This window comes from Aethalodelphis obliquidens, unplaced genomic scaffold, assembly GCF_003676395.1.
Source record: "Aethalodelphis obliquidens isolate GAN/ISIS:26980383/991018 unplaced genomic scaffold, ASM367639v1 scaffold42, whole genome shotgun sequence".
Lineage (NCBI taxonomy): Eukaryota > Metazoa > Chordata > Mammalia > Artiodactyla > Delphinidae > Aethalodelphis > Aethalodelphis obliquidens.
The window spans coordinates 13,640,948-13,665,937 of record NW_020837986.1 but is presented as its reverse complement, the minus strand read 5'-3'; the positions used below and the strand labels follow the sequence as shown (position 1 = coordinate 13,665,937).

At 41.9% G+C, this 24,990-nt stretch overlaps 1 protein-coding gene across 1 annotated transcript in view; it reads left to right on the top strand.

Annotated features, from left to right (window-relative positions):
- The window catches only part of LOC113605048 (beta-defensin 115-like), a 50,002-nt gene that overhangs the window by 2,604 nt on the left and 22,408 nt on the right, over nucleotides 1-24,990 (top strand). Inside the window, exon 2 of the mRNA XM_027078053.1 lies at nucleotides 3,964-4,134. Coding sequence (XP_026933854.1) covers nucleotides 3,964-4,134 — 171 coding nt within the window. The remainder of the gene's footprint in view (nucleotides 1-3,963; nucleotides 4,135-24,990) is intronic.

The following is a 24,990-nucleotide window of genomic DNA, read 5'->3' as shown; positions in this document are numbered from 1 at the left end:
TGTCATATATGGCCTTTATTATGTTGAGGTAAGTTCTCTCTATGCCTACTTTCTGGAGGGTTTTTATCATAACTCGGTGTTGAATTTTGTTGAAAGCTTTTTCTACATCTATTGAGATGATCATATGGTTTTTCTCCTTCAATTTGTTAATATGGTGTATCACATTGATTGATTTGCATATATTGAAGAATCTTTGCATCCCTGGGATAAACCCCACTTGATCATAGTGTATGATCCTTTTAATGTGCCGTTGGATTCTGTTTGCTAGTATTTTGATGAGGATTTTTGCATCTATGTTTATCAGAGATATTGGTCTGTAGTTTTCTTTTTGTGACATGTTTGTCCTGTTTTGGTATCAGGGTAATGGTGGCCTCGTAGAATGAGTTTGGGAGTGTTCCTCCCTCTGCTATATTTTGGAAGAGTTTGAGAAGGTTAGGTGTTAGCTCTTCTCTAAGTATTTGATAGAATTCGCCTATGAAGCCATCTGGTCCTAGGCTTTTGTTTGTTGGAAGATTTTTAATCACAGTTTCAATCACAGCCCTGTCAGTCACATGGCTCAGAAGAAAAGTGAGAAGAGAAAGAAAGAAAATACAGTAAAATAAAGTTATTAAAATGAAAAAAAAATTAAATTATTAAAATTAAAAAAATTTAAGAAGTAATAAAAAAAAGAGAGAGCAACCATACCAATAAACAAATCCAGCAATGATAACAAGTGCTAAAAACTATACTAAGATAAACATAAAAAGCAGAAACTGATCAGTCGTATACAACAAACCCCAAGTCTACAGTTGCTCCCAAAGTCCATCGCCTCAATTTTGGGATGATTAGTTGTCTATTCAGGTATTCCACAGGTGCAAGTACAGCAAGTTGATTGTGGAGACTTAATCTGCTGCTCCTGAGCCTGCATGGAGAAACTTCCCTTTCTTTTCTTTGTTCGCACAGTTCCTGGGTTCAGCTTTGGATTTGGCCCTGCCTCTGCATCTAGGTTACCCTATGGCGTCTGTTTTTGCCCAAACAGGAGGGGGTTAAAGGAGCAGCTGAGTAGGTGGTTCTGGTTCACTCAGGTTGGGGGGAGGGAGGAACATGGAGAGAGCCTGCTGTGGCAGAGGCTGATGTGTTGCAACAGCCTGAAACGTGCAATGTGTTCTCCGGGGGAAGTTGTCTCTTGATCACGGGACCCTGGCAGTGGTGGGCTGCACAGGCTCCTGGGAGGGTTATGGATAGTGACCTGTGCTTGCACACAGGCTTTTTGGTGGCTGAAGCAGCAACCTTAGCATTTCATGCCAGTCTCTGGTATCCACGCTGACAGCCACGGCCCCCGTCCATCTTTGAAGCTCATTTAGGTGATGTTCTGAAGCTTGTTTAGGTGGTATTCTGAATCCCCTCTCCTCGCCCACCCCGAATCAATGGTCTCTTGACTCTTAGGCAGTTCCAGACTTTTTCCCGGACTCCCTCCCAGTTAGCTTTGGTGCACTAGCCCCCTTCAGGCTGTGTTCACAAAGTCCTCTCCCTGGGATCTGAACTCCGAAGCCTGATCCTCAGCTTCCAGCCCCGACCTGCCCCAGCAGGTGAGCAAACAAGCCTCTCAGGCTGGTGATGCTGGTCGGCACTGATCCTCTGTGCAACCATCTCTCCACTTTGCCCTCTGCACCCCTGTTGCTGCACTCTCCTCCATGGCTCCGAAGCTTCCCCTCCCCACCCACCCCCTGTTTCCACCAGTGAAGGGGCTTCCTAGTGTGTGGAAACTTTTCCTCCTTCACAGCTCCCTCCCAGAGGTGTAGGTCTTGTCCCTATTCTTTTGTCTCTGTTTTTTTCATTTTTCTTTTGCCTTACCCAGGTATGTGGGGGAGTTTCTTGCCTTTTGGGAAGTCTGAGGTCTTCCAGCGTTCAGTAGGTGTTCTGTAGGAGTTGTTCCACATGTAGATGTATTTTTGATGTATTTGTGGGAAGGAAGTGATCTCCACGTCTTACTCCTCTGCCATTTGAAGGTCCTTCAAAAATGATCTTCTAGGGCTTCCCTGGTGGCGCAGTGGCTGAGAGTCCGCCTGCCGATGCAGGGGACACGGGTTCGTGCCCCAGTGCAGGAGGATCCCACATGCCGTGGAGTGGCTAGGCCCGTGAGCCATGGCTGCTGAGCCTGCGCGTCCGGAGCCTGTGCTCTGCAAAGGGAGAGGCCACAACAGTGAGAGGCCCGCGTACCGCAAAAAAAAAAAAAAAAAAAAAAAAAAAAAAAAAATCTTCTACAGCAGGCTTATCAGGCAAAATAAAGAATCTGAGCAGGGCTTCCCTGGCGGCGCAGTGGTTGAGAGTCCGCCTGCCGATGCAGGGCACGCGGGTTCGTGCCCCGGTCCGGGAAGATCCCACATGCTGCGGAGCGACTGGGCCCGTGAGCCATGGCCGCTGAGCCTGCGCATCCGGAGCCTGTGCTCCGCAACGGGAGAGGCCACAGCAGTGAGAGGCCCGTGTACCGCAAAAAAAAAAAAAAAAAGTATCTGAGCACTTGAAAGTTGATCTCTTGATACTAGTTATGAAGGGATCTTTATAGTCCTTTCTGGTGTCCAAGGTCTTCTGCTAGTTTTCAACTGGTGTTCTGTGAGAATTGTTGCATCTATAGATGTATTCCTGATGTATCTGTGGAGAGAGATGAACTCCATGTCCACCTACTCCCCTGCCATCTTGAATATCTCCAGTGTTTCTTGAATGAATCCCCTTCCATATGCAGAAGCAACACCCAAATTCCTAGTGTCCTTAATATCCTGTCCCAAATGTCAACATGTTCTCATCCCAGGCATCTATCACTTCCAATTGATACCACTTCTGTACCGCATCTTGCAGTAACCAGTCCCATTACTTTGCCTCAAAATTTTGTAGGTTGATGTTGGTTATCTACAGGTTTGTAAAACAGGCTCAAGCTGTGGAGCTTGGGCTACGACAGAAGATTCTGGATTCCAGATTGAACGTGGCCAAAGCACTGTAACAATACAACAGACTTCATGGCCAAGTGGTGAATAACTTTCTAACAAAAATGTTTTCCACTTGGGGCTTCCCAGGGGTTCTAAAGTTTATGATTTCTAATTCCATGATTTCCCTTTGGGTCATTGCTGTTGGAAGTTGCATCCTCTCTTGATTCACCTTTTCAAACTGAAAGTATTTGTTAATCACTCATTTGTTCTAGAAGCAAAAGAAGATAATCATGGGCTAACCCTGAGTTGGCTTCAGCCTGCCTTAAACTACAGTGAGGGCAATTGGAATGGATGAGGGAGTGCAGTCATCCTGACTCTGATTTTTTTCCAGTCCAGATATCCTAGTGAGAAAGAAAAAATTGGGAGTTATCTCCCAGGAGGGGAGTTTGGAGGAAAAAACAAGTAAAGGTAATCATAATTTAAACCAAGATATTATGGTCTCTCAACTGAATTTAATGTGCTGAGGAAGCTGGGTCTATACTCTGTGTTTTATTGACCTATGTAGAGCTTAGAACATCTGCCTGCTGATCAGCAATACAAATTGATCACTCAGTGTTCAAAGTACTGCTCCAGACGTCATCTGGGGCATACACCTAGAACAGTGCCTGGCACATGGTAGGTGCTCAAAACTCACTGCTGAGTGAATAATGAATGCAGAGGGAAAAAACAGGTAATTGAAGGCATAGTCTCATTCCTTGGCAAGCATGTAGATTTGGGAACAAGGAGGAACCAGTGTTGGTGAGACTGAAAATTGACGGAGATGGAAATATCTTAAGCATAAAAATAAAGTCCAATTAGATCTGGTTGGAGGAAGGGCAATAACTACTCATATCTAATACATATCAAGACCAGCAGTAAGCATTCTACATGCACAGCTTTATTTGATATTCCCAAGAATGCCATTACACTTCAATAGTTTGTTCTAACCATTATTACTACAATTACCAATGTCTTTAGTATAATTGTCTTTACTTTTTCATGTGTTTGTTTATTTTGATAGATGGATGGGCCAGAAAGTGTGGTTATGGAACTGGCAGGTGCAGGAAGCATTGCAAAGAAAATGAGAAGAAGAAAGAAAAATGTGGGTTAAGAAAGCTTTGCTGCATCCCTGCAAAGCATAAACCATCAGAACCTGCCAAGAAAGAAGAGATGACCTACAGGGCTATGGCAAGTACAGCTAAGTATCAACTTAAGACTTCTGACAAGAGAGTTCTGGCAGTAACTGTAATGAGTCAGTAAGGTGGCCATCCAGGTCACCTGCATGGTCCTTAGATCTTTAGTAGCTAAGGATACTGGGTCCTTACATGATCCATTAAAAAATATATGCTCGGGCTTCCCTGGTGGCGCAGTGGTTGAGAATCTGCCTGCTAATGCAGGGGACACGGGTTCGAGCCCTGATCTGGGAGGATCCCACATGCCGCGGAGCAACCGGGCCCGTGAGCCACAACTACTGAGCCTGCGCGTCTGGAGCCTGTGCTCCGCAACAAGAGAGGCCGCGATAGTGAGAGGCCCGCGTACCGCGATGAAGAGTGGTCCCCGCTTGCCACAACTAGAGAAAGCGCTCGCACAGAAATGAAGACCCAACACAGCAAATATAAATTAATTAATAAACTCCTACCCCCAACATCTTCTTAAAAATATATATATGTATATATATATATATATATGCTCATTCCAGCTATCATTCTTTCTTGTCTCTCCAGTCCTCTATAGCTTAACATCCCTAGGTTGTCCCAGGGTATGATTGGGATATCAGTTCTCATGGTAAACCAGTTTTATAGAATCTGAATCCTGAATTCCTAAGCCTCTAACTAGTTGCTGTAGGTCTCTGAATGTGGAAGTTTTCCAGGCTATTGCAAATTCCACTGTGGTCACACATTCTTATCTAATGTCTCATCCTGGATTGTTGAGACAGGCCAGTGTGATCCAGAAATCTTTTTTTGCCTCTTTGGCTCAAGGTTTACCCCAAGGCTCTGCCTTATTGTCTCACTCTTGGAATCTGTCCTTTACCCCAACCCCTTAATCACACTTGGCTGTTAAAAGATTGGCATGCCTTCTGACCAGGAGACAACAATTACCTGTCCCAAACGAGTGGAAGGGGAAAATAGTAAAACAAGAAAACTAACTAACTAAACAACAAAAAAACCCCTCAAATTTTACTGAGAACTTACTGTGTGCAAGGCCTTGTCTTAATCACTTTACATATATAACTTCATTTTGCCCTAACAATAGCTCCATGAGGTAAGAAATAGTATTGTGTCCTTTGGTCAGAAGAGGAAACTAAGTCACAGAGAGTTTAAGTGACTTGCTCCAAGTGGTACAAATATCTAGCTCAGTAGCAGGACTTTGAACCCATGATGCCTGAACTCAGACATTATTCTTCCTTAAGGTGGAAAAATGATTGCTGCAGTAATAAAAGCTTCCCTTTACTCTTCCCACCCAGGATCTACTTCCTTAATGTGGAAGGTGTAGTGAAAGGGAAAGTTTTGTGAGCCTCCTTGTGGTTAAAATGTGTAACAAACCCAGCACTAAATGGTATATCCAGGCACAAATAGAAATTATCCCCAGTTGCAGTTAAGGAGGAAGTTGTTCCCATTTAGTAGACAGTCTTGGTTTAGAGGCCAATGCCAGTCAGGTCTAAAGTTGAATATTAGCCCTAGCCTCTGTTGACATAATAACTGGAGAATGTACACTGAAGACAAGGTACATAAATCATCAAATAATGGCAATTTCTAACCCTTCAACTCATTTCTCAAAGTACTTTCACTTCAGTTCTCTAGTTTTTTCCCACTGCGATAATATGCGGTAACATTCATGTCCCAAACCTTAAAGGATGTCCTTGGGATATCTGGGGAGTGGCTTAGAGACTGGATCTCAGATTACCTAGGCACAGTGATTCCAATTAACACTTCAATTCCAACCCAGACTACACCAATGGCTGCAGATAATACCTACAAGCCTACCTGTTCTTGAACTAAGTGTTTTAATGTATTTTTTGGCTAGAGGAATTATGTCCACAAGTAGACCCAGGAGTCTTAGAGAGTTTCATAAACATGACTCCATGTCCACAGTCCGAAAGAAGTGAAAAGGATGCAGGGGAAATACAGATATGTTAATAGGATGGGACTAAGTCACCTTACTACTTACTTTGTCCAGCCCCAAAATGGAAGTATTAGATTATAAAATCCATATGCCTTTCAACTCTTAAAGCCATTTTCACTCTTTAAATTATGGTGAAGATCCATTCTTTACCTATGACTTCAGAAGATGCCATCGTAGATAGCAAAGGCATGAAGAATGAAAAGAGACTGAGAAACAGGAGAGTGCTCTCAACATACTCAAACCGTAATCCTAAAATACATCCCAGATACCTTCTTCCTCCTCACTGCTCCCTGCCCCCACTCATCATGTCAGCCACAAAGAGCTTCCAATTCTGCCTCCATAGCACCTATTCTCCATCCCTACCTCTACTATTCTAATTCAGCCATCATCTTTCCTTGACCATTATTATGGGCTGAATTGTGATCCCTTAAAATTCATATGTTGAAGTCCTAATCCCCAGTACCTCAGAACGGGACTGCATTTGGAGATAGGATAAACAGGTAATTTAAAGAGGTAATTAAGTTAAAATGACATCATTAGGGTGAGTCCTAATCCAAATGACTGACATTTTTATAAGAAGAGATTAGGAAACAGACACACCACAGAAGGAAATCCATGAGAAGACACAGAGGAGATGGACATCTACAAATCAAGGAGAGAGACCTCAGAAGAAATCAATCTCACCAGCACCTTGACTTCTAGTTTCCAGAATTGTGAGAAAATTAAGCTCTGCTGTTTAAACCACCCAGTCTGTGGTACTTTATTATGGCAACCCTATCAGATTAATGCACACATACTATAACATTTGCATCCTATTGACCTCTTTGTCTCTGTTTATGCCTTTGACTCACTCCAATCTTTCCATACAGTTGCCAGGGAATCATTTCTAAAACCCAAATCAGACATTTTTGTTTTTCCTCCCAAACCCTTCAAAAGCTGTACAGTGATTACAGGAATCAATTCTAAACTCCCTTTATGATAATCCCCTTCTCACTTCAGTAGTGTCCCTTTCAATGCCCACCATGGACCTCACAAGCAACTTGTGTTCTTGGGAATTAATATATTTCTTGCCCTTTTTTATACATGTCCCCTTTTGCTGAGAAGGTTCTTCTTGCAAACCAGACTTATGCTTCTCTGTAAGCAACACCCGAACAGTTCTTCTACCTTCCCTAAGCCGTATATATTCATTCCTTTTTTTCCTCAGGAGGAATCTTTATTTACATTTTTACAAATAAAAATTGTATATATATATAAGATAACATCATGATGATTTGATATATGTATACATAATCGACTTAATTAACACAGCCACCACCTCATATTGTTGCCCTTTAAAATTTTTTTTTCTTGAGGTATAGTTGATTTACAACGTTGTGTTAGTTTCTGGTGTATAGTGAAGTGATTCAGTTATACATATATATATTCTTTTTTATATTCTTTTCCATTATAGTTTATTACAGGATATTGAATAGAGTGCCCTGTGTTATACAGTAGGGCTTTGTTCTTTATCTAATTTATACATAGTAGAGTGTATCTGCTAATCCCAAATTCCTAATTTATCCCTCCCCCACCCTCTTTCTCCTTGGTAACTATAAGTTTGTTTTCTATGTCTGTGAGTCTGTTTCTGTTTTGCAAATAAGTTCATTTGTATCATGTTTTAGATTCCACGTATAACTGATATCATATGTTATTTGTCTTTCTTTTTCTGACTTACTTCACTTAGTTTCTCTAGGTCCACCCATGTTGCTGCAAATGGCAATATTTCATTCTTTTTTTATGAGTAACATTCCATTATACACATAGCACAGGTTTCCACTAGCTATCTATTTTACACATGGTAGTGTATATATGTCATCCTAATCTCCCAATTCATCCCACACCCCTTCCCCACCATGTCCACATGTCCATTCTTTACATCTGCATCTCTATTCTTGCCCTGCAAATGGGTCCAGCTGTATCATTTTTCTTTTGATTTGCATTTCTCTGATAATTAGTGATGTTGAGCATCTTTTCATGTGCCTTTTGGTCATTTGTATGACTTTTTTGGAAAAAGGTCTATTTAGGTCTTCTGCCCATTTTTTTGATTGTCTTGTTTGTTTTTTGATATTGAGTTGTATGAGTTTTCTATACATTTTGGATATTAACTACTTATCAGTTGTATGGTTTTCAAATATTTCTGGAGATTGCCTTTTAACTTGGTTGATTGTTTCCTTAATTTGATGTAGGCACATGTTTAATTTTGCATTAGTTGCCTGTACTTTTAGAGTCAAATTTAAAAAAAACATTGCAGGACTAATTTCACATAGCTTTCTACTATGTTTTCTTCTAAGAGTTTTATGGTTTCAGGTCTTACATTTAAGTCATTAATCCGTTTTGAGTTGATTTTGTGTATGGTGTAATATGTCTTTTTTTCCCCCCTTGGTTAAGTTTAGCTAAAGCTTTGTTATTTTGTTTATGTTTTTAAAAAATCAACTCAGTTTTGTTGACGTTTTCTATTGTCTTGCTAGTCTCTTTTTATTTCTGCTGTAATCTTTATTATTTCCTTCTTTCTGATAACTTGGAGCTTAGTTTGTTCTTTTCCCAGTTCCATGAGCCATAAAGTAGGTTATTGATTTGAGATCTGTCTTTTTTCTTAATATAAATAGTTGGCACTAAAAACTTCCATCTTAGAACTGCTTTTGCTGCATCCCAAGACTTTGAGTATGTTTAGTTTTCATTTTTGGTTGTCTCAAGTACTTTTCAATTTTCCTTTTGGTTTCTTCTTTGATCCATTGGTTCTTCTGGAATGTGTATTTAATTTCCACATATTTGTGGATTTTATAGTTTTTTTTCCTGTTACTTATTTCTAGTTTTATTCAATTGTTTTCAGGAAAGCTACATGATATAATTTCTATCTTCTTGAATTTGTTGAGCCTTGTTTTGTGGCCCAACATATAATTGATCTGTCATGGAAAATTTCCACACGTACTTTAAAAGAATATTTATTTTGTTGCTGTTGAGTGGAATGTTCTATTAATGTCTGTTAGGTCCATCTGGTCTATCATATTATTAAAATCCAGTTTTCTTACTGATTTTCCATCTGCATGATCCATCTATTTTTAAAAGTGAGGTATTTAAGATCTCTACTATTATTGTATTGCTGTATATTTCTCCTTCAATCGTGATAGTATTTGCTTTATATATTTGTGTAATACAATTTTAGGCGTATATATTTATAATTGTTATATCCCTTTAATTGATCCCTTATCATTATGTAGTGACTACCTTTTATTCGTTTGACTAATTTTTACTAAAAGTCTAATTTTTCTGATATAAATAGAGCCAGCTCTACTCTCTTTGGCTACCACTTGCATAAAATATCTTTTTCCGTCCTTTCACTTTCAGTCTATGTATGTTCTTAAAGCTAAAGTGAGCCTCTTATAGACAGCATTTAGTTGGATCTTGTTTTTTCAATCTACTCAGCCAGTCTGTGTGTGTGTGTTTGAGAATTTAATCCATTCACATTTAATGTAATTACTGATAGAGAAGGTGTGCCCAAGATGGGAGAGTAGGAAGACCCTGAGCTCACCTCTTCCAGTGGGCACATCAGAATCACAACTGTTTACAGAATAACCATCTATGAGACAGACCTGGAGACTAGCAGAAAAGATTTTCCACAACTAAAGATTTAAAAAGGGAACCACAGCAAGATGAGTGGAAGGGCAGGGATACAGTATAGTCAAGATGCCTGATCCCAGGTAGATGACCCACAAAAATGGGAGTATAATCACAATTGCAGAGGTATTCCCAAGGAGTGAAGGGTCCAAGCCTTATATCAGGCTCCTCAGCCTGGGGTTCCTGCAATGGCAAGATGAGCCCCTAGAATATCCAGTTTTGAAAGCCAGTGGGGCTTGCATATGGGAGAACTGGATAGCTGTAAGAAACAAATACTACGCTTTTAAAGGACACAGACAAAATCTCACAGACTCCAAGTCCTGGCACAGAGGAAAGAATTTGAATGGAGCCTGGGTCAGACCCACTTGGAGAACCTCCCAGAGGGGCAGGAGGCAACTTGGACTCCCCCTGGGGACACAGATGGTGGTGGCAGCCATTTTGGGAAGTCATTTTACCACAGAGACACTGGTTCTAGCATCACCATTTTTGAGTCTCCCTCCTAACCTATTAGTGCTGGGGGGCTTACCTGCCCACTATTGGGCCAGCTTCAGCCACAGGACTCACTGGCCTCTGTTCAGCACCCCTAGGCTTCTCACTGTTTTCATCCATTTTTATCCTGAGTTCATTGAGCATCTTTATGATCATTACCTTGAACTCTATCAGGTAGACTGCTTATCTCCATAAAGTTCTTATTCTGAGGTTTTTGTCTTGTTTTTTCTTATGGAAAATAGTTCTCTGTCTCCTCATTTTGCTTAATTCTCTGTTTTTATTTCTATGTATTAAGTAGATCAGTTACATTTCCTGAATTTGGAGAAGTGGCCCTGTGTAAGAGATATCCTATGGGACTCAGCAGCACATTTTCCTCTGGTTAACAGTGGTATATGCTCTAGGGGTGCCTTCTATGTGGGCTGCATTGGCCATTCTGCTTCAGGAGGGCTGACTACTGTGGGCATGATGGTAGGCCCTTGGCCTGGTTGGCTGTCATGCTTTGTCTCATGTGGAGGCTGCCAGCCCACTGATGCATGGGGTCAACTCCTGGTTTAACTGGCTCTGTGGCTTGGGGTGACCAGGGTTGTTGCTGGCCTACTGGTATGTGGGGCTTGGTCCCAGCAGAGCTGGAGTATCTGAAGCTGGTGCTCGCCCACTAGTGAGTGGGAACAAGTCCTAGTGTGGCTGGCTGCCTTGCCCTTGGGGCCCATGGCTGGTGCTAGCCTGCTGGTGGGTGGAGATGGGCCCGAGTACAGCTTGTTTGGGGGGCCAGGGACACCTGGGGCTGTTGCCAACCCACTGGTTGGTGGAGCCAGGTCCCAGGGTAGCAGGCTGTAAGGCAATTTACATTCCCACCAACAGTGTACGAGGGTTCTCTTTTCTCCACATCCTTGCCAACATTTGTTGTTTGTGTTCTTTTTAATGTAGCCATTCTGACAATTGTGAGGTGATATTGTGGTTTTGATTTGCATTTCCCTGATGATTAGCAATGTTGAGCACCTTTTCATATGCCTCTTGGCCATCTGCGTTACCTCTTTGGAAAAAATGTCTTTTCAGTTTTTCTGCCCATTTTTCAACTTGGTTGTTTGTTTTTTTGATGTTGAGTTGTATGAGCTATTTATATATGTTTGTTTTTATTATTAATTCATTTCTGGTAATGAGAAGAGAGAGAGAGAGAGAGAAATGGTACTTCTATGTTCCTTGGGGTCTTTCCAGCAATAGGACATCTTAGGATGTCCCATATGTTAGTGGTTCATTTTAAGGACACTGAAAGAAGGGCAGAAGCAGAAGGAAATACCTTGATAGCTCCATGGCCGTCACCACTGGAAACTAAAATGTCAACATTTGTGAAGTGGGCTAAGCAGGAAGATCACAGACCTTACTTTTAACAGCACAAGTTTAATAAGAACAAGTAGCATCCTTGTAGGTAGCAGAGAAAAGCCATTTACCACTATTGTGGTATTTCTTATAATGTATTGCAGATTGCATTATTGACCCCAATCCTTCACCCCTACTTGAATCCACACTTTTGTCAAGGTCTCATCCTAAAAGGAAGGTACTCCCTGTCCCTTCATTTTTATCCTGGCTCTGTGACTTGCTTTAGTCGATGAAGTACGGGCAGAAGTGACAGTGTGCCAGTTCTGAGCCCAGGCTTTAAGAGGTGATGAATGTTTTCACTTGCCCTTTCGTGCCTCTGCCATCACCATGAGAAGAATATGCATTGATGGTGTAAAGACAGTGAGAGATACATGGAGCAGAGAGCAGAGGCATTCCAGATGACCCACAGATCTACAGTGAGAAATAGAGCTGCCCCTGTCACTCCAGCCTCAAGCAGAGTAATCCAGCCAAACTCCAGCTAGCTGCTGACATATGAGCAATAATAAAGGATCGCTGTTTTAAGCCAAAGTTTTGGGGTGGAGTGTTACATAGAAATGGCTTCCTAATCCATAAGGTCAGCAGTTAGATCAGAAAAGAGCCAAATGCTTTTTAGCACAATTATGGCAGGGTCTATCATTTCAAAATGGGTAGAAACAAAGACAAACTAACAAACTATATCAGAAACTATTCCTTCCGATATAGAATAGGACTGTCGTCTCCAAGAAAAATTAATGCTCTAGACTAGGGGTCTTCAGACATTTTCTGTCAAGGCCCAGGTAGTAAATATTTTAGAGTTTATAGGGCACACAGTCTGTCACAACTACTCGACTCTGCATTTATAGCACGAAAGCAACCATACACAGTATGTAAATAAATGGATGTGGCTCTGTTCCAATCAGACTTCATTTATAGACACTGAAATTTGAATTTCACATAATTTTCATGTCAAAAATTATTATTCTTTTGATTTTTATTCAACTACTTACAAATGTAAAAACCAGTCCTAGCTCATGGGCCATGCAAAATCAGGCAGCCAGCTAGATGTCGACTGGCAAACATTAGAAAGATGAATAATGCCAAATAATGTCAGGGACATGGGATAGAGGAATACTCACATGCTGCTGGTGGGCTGTAGATCAGAGACAAAACAACTGTGAAGGTTTAGGGCCCCTCACTTGCTTGGACCCATGTGAGGGATGGGAATTCTAAAATATTCTAAGTAAAGAAGGAAAACCAGGTTGCAATCAGAAAACATCGGTAAGTAAGCATTTCAGGTAAATTATCTTAAGAGATCCCAATAATCTATTGTAATTTCTTAGCTTCTTCTAAATAAATATTAACTTTTGGACCTAACTTTGAATTTTTAATTTTGTGTTCTTCTTAAAAAGAATCCCCAAATTGTAAAGGTATAAGGCCCCACAAAACCTAGATCTTCCTCTGAGATAGAGGCAGCCATTCTGGGTAGGAATCTAATGACCTTCAGTCCAATTAAGTGTAAGCATTTGTTCTAACCTAAAAATTCTACTCCTGGGTACATGTCCCAAAGAAGGCTACACACATGTCCATAAGAGAATATGCACAGGACTTCTGTTAAAGAAAGGTTCATGGTGACAGAGATTTGTAGATAATCTGGACTCCATCACTGGGAGAGTTGAAAGGTAAAACGTGATGGACACACTCCATAGAGTGTTATGTAGCAGTCGTAAGTTAGAGAATTGGGTGTATACAAATAAGTATGGATGGATGTTTAAAACTAGTGCTGACTGTAATGGCATCACCACTTGGAACACAGTTTGACAATTTCTTATAAAGTTAAACATACACTTATCATAAACCCAGCAATTCATTCCTAGGTATTTATTCCAGATAAATCAAGTCATGTGTCCCAGACACATGAATTTTCATAGCAGCTTTATCCATCATAAGTAGAAACAACCTAAATATTCATCAAGTAGTAAACAATAAATGATGCTATAGCCATACAATAGAATACTACTCAGCAATAAAGAAGAATTAACTGCTGCTACACACGATCTAGAGGAATCTAAAAAGCATTTGACTGAGTAAAAGAAGCCAGATGAAAAGGGAATTCAGTAAGTCCCCTACATATGAACATTCAAGTTGCAAACATTCAAAGATGCGAACGTGCATTGGCATGTCCAATCACGTAAGTTAGTTCATGTGTCTGCCGTATGTTGTCACATGAGTGCACCCTCTACAAGTGGTTGTGCTTTAGTGTACTTTACTGTACAGTACTGTATAGAGTGCAGTATCTTTATTTCAAGCCCAGGATGTCCGGAAGCAAGCTTAAGAGCAGTGGTGATGTAGCAGGTACTGCTAAGAAGCGCCGAGTGATAACGATGGAAACAAAAGTGAAAATAACTGAGAAAGTGGAGCAAGGTGAAAAGATGGTAGACATTGCTTGTTCTTATAACATGAATCATTAAACCATCAGCACAATTCTAAAGAACAGGACAAGATCACGGAACACGTGAAGTCTGCTGTGCGATGACGTCGACAATAATATCGAAGAAGCATGGAAAAGTGATGGAGGAGATGGAGAAACTTCTCAGTGTGTGGATATAGGATCAGCATCAGTGTCGAGTCCCGCTCAGCTTAATGCTGATTCAAGAGAAAACTAAAAGCCCTTATGAAGACCTGAAGAAGAAACACGGTGAAGAATCAGAGGGCACATCTCTTAATGCCAACCATGGCTGGTTTCATAGGTTCAAGGCTAGAACCAACTCTCACAATGTAAAATAAGTGGCGAGGCAGTGAGTGCAGATATGGTAGCTGCCCAGGAATTTCCTGAAACACTTCAAGAAATTATTAATGAAGGTACTTATTTACCTGAGCAGGTTTTTAATGTGGATGAGATAGGACTGTACTAGAGAAGGATGCCAGACCAAAGTTACATCAGTAAGGAGGAAAAGTTGACGCCAGGCTACCAAGCAGCAAAGGATAGGCTAACTGTGTTGTTTGGTGGCAATGCTCCCAGCAATATGAAGCTGAAGCCACTCTTAGTTTCTCATTCAGAGAACTCAGGAGTCCTTAAAAACATAGCCAAGGGCTCTCTTCCCGTTGTGTGGAAGAGTAACCGCAAAGCCTGGGTTACACAGGCCGTTCTCCAGGACTGATTTTTCCACCACTTTATCCCGGAGGTAGAGAAATATTGCTTGGAGATGGACATCCGATTCAACGTTCTTTTGCTGCTCGACAGTTCTCTGGGCCACCCTGCATTCATGGACAACTTTCATCCCAACATCAAAGTAGTGCATCTGCCACTATATACTACATCACTCATCCAAATTATGGACCAGGGAGTTATAGCGACTTTCAAGAAATATTATTTACATCACACTTTTTGTCAGGCAGTAAAGGTGAGTGACAAATCAGGAAAAACCTTGCGACAATTTTGGAAGGACTATAACATCCACAAGGCCATAAAAAACATTGACTTTGGGTTTCCCTGGTGGCGCAGTGGTTGAGAGTCCGCCTGCTGATGCAGGGGACATGGGTTCGTGCACCGGTCCGGGAAGATCCCACATGCCGCAGAGCGGCTGGGCCCATGAGCCATGGCCGCTGAGCCTGCGCGTCCGGAGCCTGTGCTCCACAACGGGAGAGACCACAACAGTGAGAGGCCCGCGTACCGCAAAACAAACAAACAAACAAACAAAAAACACATTGACTTTGTTAGGCGTGAGGGTTACGGTCGTCACTATGAATGGGGTTTGGAAGAACATTTGTCCACATTCAAGATTTTCATGGATTTGAGAAGGTGGATGAGGAGTTCAAAGAGGTCTTCAGCAACTTACTGACCCTCAGCAAGAAGCTGGAGCTAGATCTGCAAGAGGACAACTTCGTTGGATTCCTTGCTGTGCAACACGATGGGCTTGCTAATGAAGACCTGATGGAATTGGAGGCTCAGAGAAAGGACAAAGAGAGACAAGAGAAGAAGAAGTAACTGAAGAACCGAAGAGATTCACCATGCAGGAAATGACAAGAGGATTTTCTTTATTTGAGGAGGGATTGTTAGTTTTTGAGGCACAGAACCCAAACATAGAACGGTACACAAAGGTTGCAGCTGCTGTTCAGAATGCAATCCAGTGTTACCATGTCATCTATGATGAGAAAAAAAGAGCTACTACCCAGATATCGCTGGATCATTTTTTCAAGAACATAGATAGAATTGAATCCAGCAAGGAACCAGAAACTGTACCATCAGTGTCAGATGTGAGTGAAATTGCAGCTCGCCCTCCATCTCTTACTGCTGACGATCCTTCAGCTCTACCATCTCCCACCTCCTCTCCCTCCTCCAGTCAGTGACTCTTCTTGCCTTTTCACTAGATGCCAGCCCCTGTATGCCAGCTCTTGTACTGTACTACTGTACTTTTCAAGGTACTGGACTGTAATATTTAAAATATTTTCTTTGTTTTTGTGGTTGTTTTTTATGTACTATTTGTGTAAAGTATTATAAACCTATTACAATAGCCAATTGTGTGAGTTGGGTACCTAGGCTAACTTTGTTGGACTTACGAACAAATTGGACTTACAAACATACTCTCAGAACGGAACTCGTTCATGTGTAGGGGACTTGCTGTATACTGAATAAGTCCATTTGTGTAAAACTCTAGAAAAGACAAATCTAATCTGCAGTTATAAAAAAATGTATCAGGGGTTGCCTGGAGCTGGTGAGAGGAGATGGACATTGAGTAGGCTGGGTCATGAGAGAGCTTATCTTTTTCAGTTTTATTGAGGTATAATTGACAAATAAAACTGTCAATTTTTATTCAAAGTGTACACAGTGATGATTTGATATACACATACCTTATGAAAGAATTCCTACAATCCAGTTAATTAACACAGCCACCCATCATCTCAACACCTCACATCTTTACCATTTTTTTTTTTGGTACAAACATTTAAGTTTTACTCTCTTAGCGAATTTCAATTTTACAACGCAGTATTATCAACTATAGCCACCATGTTACACATTAGCTCTTCAGGCCTTATTTATCTTATAACTGAAATGTGTCCCTTTTACCAACTTCTCTTGATTTGACCCACCACCCCGCCCCCAGCCCTTGGCAATCACCATTCTATTCCCTGTTTCTATGAGTTGGACTTTAAAAAAAAAAAAATTTTTCAGATTCCACATATAAGTGATATCATGCAGTATTTGTCTTTCTGTGTCTGGTTCCCCAAATCTTTTTTGTGAGGTAACATTGGTTTATAACATTACATAAGTTTTACGTGTATTTAAACTTCTGTATACACTACACCGTGCTTACCACCAAAAGTTTTGTTTCCATCATCACCATACAGTTGACCCACTTTACACATTTTGCCCTCCCCTCCACATTTTGCCTCTTCCCTTTTGGTAACTACTAAGCCGTTATGAGAGAACTTTTAGGACGATGAAAATGTTCTAAACACAGGTGTCAAAACTCATCAAACTTTACACTTAAAATGGGGGTGTGTGTTTTATTTTGTGTAAATTATACCTCAGTAAAGTTGACTTCTTTAAAAACTAGAGCTGTTTTTTTTAAAAATAAGCAATTAGGGCTTCCCTGGTGGCGCAGTGGTTGAGAGTCTGCCTGCTGATGCAGGGGGCACGGGTTCGTGCCCCGGTCCGGGAAGATCCTACATGCCACAGAGCGGCTAGGCCCGTGAGCCGTGGCCGCTGAGCCTGCACGTCCGGAGCCTGTGCCCCACAACGGGAGAGGCCACAACAGTGAGAGGCCCGCGTACCAAAAAAAAAAAAAGCAATTAAAAAAAATAAGAATGAGATATATGACAGAAAACCACACATGTAAAATAAAGAGATATGCACACTAAAATATACATAATAAAACATAGGAAGAGATGCCTATGCAGAACATGGGTGGGAGTTGATTATGGGGGTAAAAATCAATAAATCAGTAAAATAAAACAAGAGAAAGGCTTTGTATAAGACCAATGATGACAAATTTGCCATAATAATTAACTCAACCCTTGGGAAAAGAGGACTAAAAGAAAGGAGAAAAAGCTCTATTGACAAGGGGCTTACTTCTAAGGATTAGTAGTGAGGAAATCAGCCCTGGAACTCATTTCCTCCCATTCCAGAAAGGGCTGTAGAAAAGAAACCTGAGGTGCCATTTGAGTTTACAACAAAGGGCACAGATTCCTCCATTCTTGAGGAACGAAGTTGTTTCTAGCTAGACGGTAGGGTACCCAGCTGAGAGTCTTGAAGGACTGGAAAGAGAGAAGAGGAGAAACTCATGGAGGCACCATTCTTACAGAAGCTTTAGTCTAGAAAGGACTTCCTTTGTACATCCAAAGAACCCTTAGTGGCACAGAGTTTCCCCTAACACTGAACCACTGTTTTGAGATCTACTTCTCCTCCGGTAAAGAACTCCATCATAGCCTTGAATGTTTGTTCTTGTGATCGCTGATTAGCAGAATAAGGTGGCCTAATGAAGGGATGACCTGAATCCATTATGTGCATTATTTAACAGAATCAACACTGGTTTTCAGCAATAGAGGAGACTCTTATAACAAACCCTTCCCCATCTGGAGTAAGGTACTGCAAGACAAAATGCCTGATTTCTCCACAGGCTAAAAAGGGACTCCCCCACACCTGAGCTATTCATCTCCATCTCTGGGGTGTCCAGCATTCTTAAGCTTCAGCATCTCCACTTCCTCATTTCTACCGATAACCAACTATTTTGCCTTGGCTCTCATTCAAAGCTCTGCAAGAAAATAATCTGACTGGCTAAAAAGAATCTGATTTATTAGCTAATAGAGATAAACTATTGTGAAAGGACAGAAAATAATAGAACTGCCTCCCTTACTGATATCTGCAAATCTGAGCTTTTCTTTTTCGGCAAACATGAAGTCATATGTACTTGATGAGTGAGGTGAATGCTTGTCAGTAAGAAAAGAAAAGGAGCAAAGAAAATTATGGAAGCAGAGTGAAAAAAAGAGAGAGAAATGAATAAAGATTAGAGGTAATCTTTGTGAGAATGTGTGCTTTCCAGATAAAATTATGGAATTAGAAAGAAGGAGTCTAGGAAATTCCCTGGCTGTCCAGCGGTTAGGACTCCATGCTTTCAGTGCTGAGGGACTGGGTTCAATCCCTGGTCAGGGAACTAAGATCCCACAGACCATGCGGCACAGCCAAAAAAAATGAGTCTATAAATGGTCCATTGAGAAGATTATCTGAGGATGTGGAAAAGTAGGAGGCATTCAGCAGGAAGGGGTTCACGCTGATGAGTGGACTTTGCTATGAAATGTTCAGGAGCCCAAAGTCCCCATACTGAAGGTGTAGTCAGAAACCTGGCCCTGAGGCCAATTGAACGTGCTTGACCTCTTTAAATATGCTCCTGCAGTGCTGTGGCCTTTACTCAACACGATTTACCTCTTCCTGAGCCTTAAGTGGGTACTGTTGCCACCTCTGGCCTAGTGCAAGGTAAGGTGGTGTCTGAGATTCAGAAAACTCTGCATCTGTTCCCTGCCTGGCCATCGACTCTTGCTTTGGCCCAGCATAAACCATAAGCCTCCCTAGTTGGAGGGGGCCTAGCCTAGAAAATGAACTTTCTTATGTTTCCAGTGGATTCATCACATCTTGCCCAGGACCCTTCCACTCCTTTCTCAGATTTCTGCCACCAGCCCCTGGTTTTTCCCGCTTCTATCACTGCATCGAAGGGAAGTAAATAATCTACATTTCACTTCTTTAGTTTTTAGGGGTGGGGGATATTGGAGGGGAGTGATGAAAGAAAATGAAACTAACTGGTCCAAATAAGGCTTAGAAATTTTCTCACTTTCTATTACATTCCAACTCTCTGACTCCTGGTACTAAATGTAATCAGCAATGGCAATAGATAGGCTGGGGTTGGGGGACTGGTGTGGTTCATGTTACTTGAAATGATGTTTGACGATCTATCACCAGAGGCTGTGTGGGGTAATGAAAATAACATGAGCTTTGGAGACAGACAAGTTTGGGTTCAAATTCTCACTTGGCCACTTATTAGCCATGTGATGCTGAACAAGCCAATTAGTGTATCTGAACCTCCGTTTTGTCATCTCTGATAAGGAGACAATATTACTGACCTCAGGAGGTTTGCTGTGAAGATTAAGAGGTCATGTCTGTAAAGCACACAGAGCAGTACCTGGTAGACAGGAAGCCCCCAATGTTATTCACTATGAATGTTCACCTTTCTTGATTTCTTGAAGCATCTGACTTGACTTCTTTCCTCCCTGAAGCTCCCTTGGTTCTCCTTCTTGTGAGATATTCAATATTCAATATTCAATATTCAATAAAAGGGACAAGGATTGCCAGTGATTCAGAGACCTCTCTGCTCACTATGCTTTTCCAAATCAAGGTTGAAATTATCAAAACTTTGGGTCTCAAGTCTAAGTGATTACTTAGAATCCAAGCTCAAGGACAGATCTCTCCTCTGTGTCTGGAGTGTATACGATGTAACTCTGTTTGAGCTCTAGTGAAAGATGATAAGGAAGGTTCCCAACATTTTATCAGAGAGTGTCTCCAAGCTTATCCCTGTTCCAGCTCTCCTTGTTCCTCCCAGGATGTCTTCCCTGGTTTCTTATCTTTACTGTTGCCTAAACTTTTCTAGAAGTTGCTCTTTCCCTCAATACTTCATTTCACTGTCTTCTTTCCCAGGAACCATACACTGATCTCTCCATGTCAGGTCATATTTTCATCCCTCCTAGAATGTCCTTCTTTAACTTCACCCCATCCAAAACTACCCAGGCCATTTTGAGTTTCTTGTGGACTAAGGACTAAGGCGCTGGGGAGGTGATGGGAGAAGAACTGTCTAAGAGGGTTCCTGTCCTTAAAATGCTTACAGTTTTTTTTAGGAAAAGGAAAGCAAACATTTTTAAATGAACTTCATATCCTTTCAAAAACATTCAAGAAATGTTTGCCAAATAAATTGAATCTCGATTAAGCATATACTAGGTATTAGGGTCCTCTATTAAGCACCAGAAATACAGAGCTGTATAGGTTAGTATCCCCTAATATCCAATATATTAGGATAAACTAGGTTATGATGCAGTAACCGAAAAAAGAATCTTGGTGGCTTATAGGAACGAAGGTTTAATTTTCACTCATGCTGCATATCCATTGCAGGTTTGCTAGTGACACTTCTCCATATCTTCTCACTCTGAAACCCAAACTGATTGAATAGCCACTCAAGTGTTGCTGATCACCATGGCAGATGGAAAGAGAGTTCTGGAGGGCCTTGCACTGGCCGTTATAGGCCCTGACCTTGGAAGTAATGCATAGTTCATAACTCACTGCCTACAACAGTGACATGGCCCCATACAACCACAAGAGGGCCAAGAAGTGAGTCCTACCATTAGCCTAGAATGCCGAAAGCCAAACTTTTTTTTTTTTTTTTTTTTTTGAGGTACGCGGGCCTATCACTGTTGTGGTCTCTCCCGTTGCGGAGCACAGGCTCCGGACGCGCAGGCTCAGCGGCCATGGCTCACGGGCCCAGCCGCTCTGCGGCATGTGGGATCTTCCCTGACCGGGGCACGAACCCGTGTCCGCTGCATCGGCAGGCGGACTCTCAACCACTGCGCCACCAGGGAAGCCCTGGAATCTTCTTTAAATTAATTTTTATTGGAATACAGTTTACAATGTTGCATTAGTTTCTGCTGTGCAGCAAAGTGAATCAGTTATACTTATACATATAACCAATCATTTTTAGATTTCCTTCCCATTTAGGTCACCACAAAGCATTGAGTTGAGTTCCCTGTGCTATGCAGTAGGTTCTCATTAGTTATCTATTTTATACATAGTAGTGTATATATGTCAATCCCAATCTCCCAAGTCATTGGAATCTTGATAGAGACTGCATTGACTCTACAGATGGCTTTGGGTAGTATGAACACTGTTATGATGTTTATTCTTCTGATGATGAACAAGAGATATCTTTCCATTTGTTTGTATCTTCTTCAACTTCTTTTATCAAAGTCTTGTAGCTTTCAGTGTACAAATCTTTCACATCCTTTGTTAAATTTATTCTTAAGTATTTTATTGCTTTTGATACTATTGTAAATGGAATTATTTTTCTTTATTTTTTTTCAGATAATTCATTCTTAATGTATAGAAACACAACCAATTTTTGTATATTGGTTTTGTATCCTGCAGCTTTGCTCAAATCATTTATTAGTTTTAACAGTTTTTTGGTGGCATCTTTAGGATTTGCTATAGATCATGTCATCTGCAGACAGAGAAAATTTTACTTCTTTCCAACTTGGATCCCTTTTATTTCTTGTTCTCGTCAGGTGGCTCTGGCTAAGACTTCCAGTACTATATTGAATAGAAGTGGTGAAGGTGGGCACCCTTTTATTGTTCCTGATCTTAGAGGAAAAGCTTTCAACTTTTAACAACTGAGTGTGACATGTTCTGTGGTTGGAGGGATGGAGGGATTGCATCAGGCTAGACTCCATGGTTGGATGGACCTGCTGGCTTGGCTCTGCATTCAAGCAGGGCTGATGGCTGTGCTCTGTGGTAAGGTGAGACCACTGGAAGGGCTCTGCAATTACTTCTGATTGTGCAAGTTCTCATGCTGTGTTCCCTGGCAGGGAGGTGTCACGGGTTGTACTCCACAATTGGGAATGGCTACAGACTAGGCTCCACAATTCCTCCTGGTCAGGTGGGGTCTCAAGCTGGGGTCCTCAACCAGATGGTGTCACTGGCTGGACTCTGTGTTCAGGTGGGGTTACAGGCAGAGCTTTGTCGTCCAAGGAGGCCTCAGGCTGTGCTCTGCAGTCAGGTAAGTCTATAAGCTGTGTCCCAAAGTTAAGCAGGGCCACAGGCCTGGGCTTCACAATCAGGCAAGCCACAGGCTGTGCTCTGCTGTTGGGGCCTACAGATGTATCCCACAGTTGGATGAGACTAGAGGCAGTGCTCCTTGGTTGGGTGGAGCTACATGCTATGCTCCATGATTGGGTGGTGTCACTGGTTAGATTCCCTGCCTGGGTTAGATTCCCCAGGCTGTGTTCAGCAATTGGGTAAGGCCATAGGCTGGGCTGGGCTGCAGGGCAGAGCTGTAGGCTAGACTCTGCCCTAAGTTGAATTCCAAGGCTGCCCAGGGTCACTGTTCAGGCTCCCTGGTTATATGGGCCCAGAGGCTATGCTTAACAGTTGGGCAGAGCTGCTGGCTTGGTTCCCTACCCTAGCGTGACTGTAGAATGGGCTCTGTGGCTTCCCAGGATCTCTGGCCAAGCTTCCTGATCAGGGGGACTGGAGGCTGCACTCAGCAGTTGGGCAGGGGTGTGAATTTGCTTCCTTGCCTGGGTGGTAATAGAATGAGCTCACGGCTGTTATGGCTAATTGGCTGGGGACCCAAATCAGGCAGAACTGGCAACTGAGCTCCCTGGCCACATGGGGTCACATGCTTGGCTCTGCAGATGAGCAAATCTGCTGGCTGGGATCCCTGCCCAGCCTCTGCTGCAAGCAAGAATGTGGTCCACCAAGATCTGAGCACTGGTTGCTGTAAGCCCTGCCTCCCTTCTCCATCCCTATCTGATTCCCTGTAGGCAAGCTCTGCAGATTACCTCGGTGATCTGCTCGTCTCTGCTGGGATAGTAGAGTGATGACTATCCCTCTACTATCCCAGCAGAAAACTAGAGTGTTACTGTCTGGGGAGGCTAATACAAAGAGTGTCTGGTTAGAGGCACAGGGGACACAATGCCAGTTGAGAGCAAGGGTATCATACTGAACCCAGGAGAGTCAAGTAAAATTTTATATATAAAGTTAAAACCCAGCTTTCTTCCCCATCTCAACCTCGAGGATAGTGACAGGCAAACGTATACCTTCTGAGCAGGATTGTGGAGGATTCTTCCCAGGGAAATTGGCACAATCTCAGAGAAAAAACCTGAAGACACAGATACCGTGTTTCTAAATCTGTTCAGGCTGCTATAACAAACTACCACAGACTGGGTGGTTTAAACAATAAACATTTATTTCTCACAGTTCTGGAGCCTGGGAGGTCCAAGATCAAGGCATCAGCAGATTCAGCATCTGGTTCATAGGTGGCCTTCTCACAGTGTCTTCACTTGGCAGAAGGGGCAAGAGAGCTCTCTGGGGTCTCTTTTAAAACAGTACTAACCTCATTCATAAGGGATCTACCCTCATGACCTAATCACCTCCCTAAAGGCCCTGCCCCCTAATACTATCACACTGGAGGTTGGGACTTCAATATATGAATTTAGAGGGGGACACATTCAATGTATCAGGATTGTAGAGGATTCTTCCCAGGGAAATCTGGCCAGTACAAGAGAGAAACCATGAAACAAGAACAGGATGCTACTTTTTAAAGAAGAAAAAAGAAGGAATGAGAGGGCTTCCCTGGTGGCACAGTGGTTGAGAGTCCACCTGCCGATGCGGGGGACACGGGTTCGTGCCCCGGTCCGGGAAGATCCCACATGCCGCGGAGCAGCTGGGCCCGTGAACCATGGCCACTGAGCCTGCGTGTCTGGAGCCTGTGCTCCACAACGGGAGAGGTCACAACAGTGAGAGGCCCACATACCGCAAAAAAAAAAAAAAGAAAGAAAGAATGAGAAAAAAACTTTAGAGAATCAACATACAAAGACAACATACAAAGAAATGTCTAGAGATAAGAATAAAGTGGCAGAGAAAAAAGCAATGGAGAAAAATATAAGAAAATTAGAGAATCAGGGAATTGTACATTTGAAAAATAACAATTCTAGAATAAGGAGCAGGAAAACAAAGGGTGGGAAATCATCAAAGAAATAAGTCAAGGAAAACAATGTCCTAGAATTCAAGTTCATGAGTTTCCAGATTGACAAGGCCCACTGAGTACTCAGCAGAAAGCGAGTGGAGCAATGCCTTCAAAATTCAGAGAGAAAAACACTTCCAATATGAAATGAGCAACCAAACTACTAACCAAATGTGAGATTAGTACATGAAGTCAGACATTTTCAGGAAGCTACCAGGAGATGTTCTACCAAAATAAAGGAGTAGAACAAGGAAGACCTTGGATCCAAAAAGCAGGGCATTCATCCATGGGTTCTCAAAGAGAACCCCAGGATGGCAGCAGGTCACCAGATATAGAATCCATCCATTCAGAGAAGAGCAGGTCCAAGTGCCCAGGGAGAGAGGCTGCCAGGAAGATAAAATTGATGAAATAAATAACTAATGATTCTGAAAGTATTCAAAAGAGATGAAAGACAGCTAAATTCTCATCTTTCATAGCAGGAATTCAATGGATAATACCTGAAACTGAAAAAAGAAATAATAAGTAGCAATACAGGTAAGCATATTACTTATAAATATGGAAATAGAATCCAAAGAAACAAACAAAAGATGTGAAAGTGGTTTTCTTTGGCGAGCAAGAAATGGAGAAAGAGAAATGTGTGACTTCTATATTTT